Raw genomic sequence first — 3,203 nt, 5'->3', positions numbered from 1 at the left:
CAAAGAAAAAAAAATATCTAATATTTGAAGTTTCATTTATGGACCATGATTGTGAATTGTTTGATCGTCTTTCTCCGAGGAAGAGGCGAAATATAATCAACTTGAATTTGGACAACTATTTGAAATCTTAGTGAAACATTGGATTTGTTTTCTCATATCTTCTTTTTGTGAAAAAATGTCAATTGAAGTAAAGGGTTTCTTCAAACAAGGAGTTAGGTCAACTATTCAATCAAATGATATTGAGTACATAGGGGTTTGTTTGTTTCTAAATATTCTTCTATATATGAGACGTTTATTAGCTTATCCTATGATGTACACTTGATATTTCTTTTTGGTTTCTATGTGGATGCAATGTGAGGCAATTTCTATCTTCCAAGTTGTATGAGCCATAGTTACCCAATGATAGCTACAATTGTCAAACAATTCCCATCTTCCAAGTTGTATGAGTCATTAGTCACCCCATAAGAGCTATAATTGCCAAACAATAATCATGGTTACTAGATAATAGTCATACTTGTTGGATAATATAATCATAATTGTTGGAGAACACTCATAATTATTGGACATTAATGCTTAAAAAGTAGGGAAAAAATAGAAAAAAAAAATACAATTTAATGCATATTTTTAGTAAAAAAAATTATTTTTAGGAACAAAATACAAAATATAATTAATTTTTATTATTTTATAGTTCTTCCTATATTTAACGTGGAGGATAGAAAGATATATGGGTCATTTTAAGACATTTCTATAAATACATTAGGTGAAATAAACCTAAAATGAGAAGAAACGAGGATGACATGTAAATTTTTATTTTAAAATATTTTATTAGGAAATAATATAATTTTGATTTGCATAAATGAAAAACACGAGTAGTTAGAATTTTAAAAAGTTGGTGGAACGTGTCATTATTCTTAGTTCATGGACAATTGATAATTTTATTAGGAAAAAGTGTGAAAAAAATCATAAAATAGGAACTAAATTTATAAAATACAAATTTTAAGTAATTATTTAAAAATAATTAGCATTTTATGCATGATCAAAATAATACTTTTAACTATTCAGATACTACTAATGATATAGAAACTATTTTTTATCATTTAGGTATTACGTTTTATTGGTGGATACATGAATTTGAATTATTTTTAGAGAATTTCTATTTTATAATTATTTTTATTTAAAATTTGGATTATTTTTAAAAAATTCCTTTTGTAATTATTTTTACTTGAAAACACATGTTTTACCTTCTATAATTTAATATTGGACAGAATTTCTGATCTTATTATTATGATGGTTGACTAACAGAGCTCTAACGGATATCAGTACACATCTCGATGACGACAGTAAACTAAGGCACGTGAGAGCGTAAATAAGGAAAAAACTGGTGTTTCACTCACGTGCCACATGCTCTCTAACTTTTTTAATGGGTAGTTCCCAAGGCGAATCCTCGATTTCCCTGTTCGGAACCCCCCTTTCGGATTCTTCTGGATTTCCCAGCGTCTCTCCTCCGCAACTTCATTATATTTATTCACTTGAGTTCTTCCTTTCGTCTCCCCCACGGAGTCAAGTCAGACACACGCTCTCTTCGGCTTCGCTCCAATGGCGACGCTTGTGCCAGTCGGAATTATTTTTACGATCATTTTGATGATTTCACCCGCTTACACTCTCAACTGCACTACTCAGAAGTTTAGTAGCAACAGGGTGTTTCAAAACTGCAGCGATCTTCCAGTGCTCAGTTCCATTCTGCATTGGACCTACAATTCCTCCAATTCTACGCTTTCCGTTGCATTTACGGCACCGCCGGCAGCCGCGGACGGCTGGGTCTCCTGGGCTATAAACCCAAACGGCGCCTACATGGCCGGCGCTCAGTCGCTGATCGCCTTCAGACAAGGCGGCTCCCTGGTGGTCAAGCCCTTTGTGCTGAACAACTACTCTTCCATTGTGCAAACCAACCTCTCCTACCCCGTCTCCGGCACGAGCGCAGAAGTGGTGGACGGGAAGATGACCTTGTTCGCGATCTTCCAATTACCGGAGAAGATGACCAAATTTTACCACATATGGCAGGTGGGGGCTGCGGTGGCGTCCGGCGTCCCGCGGAAGCATGAATTCGAACCAGCGAATTTGAATGCTAAAGGAACCTTGGATTTGATTGCGGGATTGGGTGGATCCGGTGGTGCTCCCGGCAATGCTCCTAGCGGTTCTCCTAGCAGTCCTCCAAGTGGTACTCCCGGCAGTCCTTCTCCAAGCATTGCACCGGGGGGTTCTCACGGCGGCGATTCAGGAATCAGACAGAGCAACATGATTTTCTATTTGTTCCTGGTCCTTGGAAGCTTCATTGTTCTCTGCTTTTAGTCATCAACCAGTGATGTTTGGTTTAATGTTCTAATTTTTCTATGGATACTTTTCCCCATCCCCATCCCAGATTCTCCATCCCCATAGGAGGAATGATGAATTCCATTCCATGTGTCGAATATGGAATTTGAATAATACAAATGGATTTGTTATTTTGATTTTTCTTTCTGGCTTGTAATGGTAAATTTAGTTCCCTTTTCTTTTCTAAGAAATTGATCTAATCAAGGGAAAAATATATTCTGAATCAAAAGATCATCTTTTGGTAATTAGTCTTTTCATTCCATGATCTATGATGCCATTATTCAGTCGCCCTGAATTGAACGCCAATCCCATATTTTTAATAGTCATGCAGCAGATCTCGGGTCAGAGCCTAGTAAGTGATGTAGCAGATCTCGGGTCAAAGCTTAGTAAGCGGGTCGAGCGGGTAAACTTTGAATATAATACATTACTTTTTAATTAAATAAATGTATATATATTTTATCTTTGGAAAGGCTTGCATGTCTCATTATTAGATAAGCTCAAATTAGCTAATATCTGTCTGTCCTCTCTCTCTCTCTCTCTCTCTCTCTCTTTTTTTTTAATAAATTTATTTGTTTGCAGTTTTGGCAGAAATATTACACATTATATATATCACATTAGTGTATTATTTTAAAGTGATGCTATGGTATCTCATATAGGCTTCTTTTAATTACGTAGACGTTTTTTAATAAATATAAACTTCTTTTAATCATATAAATATTTTTTTTTAAACCATGAGGTCCTTTGAATCCAAAATGAATAACATCTAAAACTTTAATTTTTATTCACTTTTTTCTATAATCATTTTAAACCATATTTTCAATTCTTTTTCATTT

General features: G+C 34.9%; 1 protein-coding gene across 1 annotated transcript; it reads left to right on the top strand.

The window, feature by feature from the left end:
- The first annotated feature begins 1,425 nt into the window (after positions 1-1,425).
- LOC100855225 (auxin-induced in root cultures protein 12) lies at positions 1,426-2,507 on the top strand. The gene has a single exon (XM_003634958.4). It carries the CDS (start codon positions 1,597-1,599, stop codon positions 2,347-2,349), a length of 753 nt encoding a protein of 250 aa, XP_003635006.2. The 5' UTR covers positions 1,426-1,596; the 3' UTR covers positions 2,350-2,507.
- Positions 2,508-3,203: the final 696 nt, after the last annotated feature.

Source organism: Vitis vinifera, chromosome 7, assembly GCF_030704535.1.
Source record: "Vitis vinifera cultivar Pinot Noir 40024 chromosome 7, ASM3070453v1".
NCBI classification, from domain to species: Eukaryota; Viridiplantae; Streptophyta; class Magnoliopsida; order Vitales; family Vitaceae; genus Vitis; species Vitis vinifera.
Note: the sequence above shows the minus strand (reverse complement) of the source record. Positions and strands in the feature narration are given on the sequence as shown.

Coding starts and splice junctions, on each gene's coding strand:
- LOC100855225 (XM_003634958.4), top strand. CDS start 1,597: ATGGCGACGCTTGTGCCAGTCGGAATTATTTTTACGATCATTTTGATG.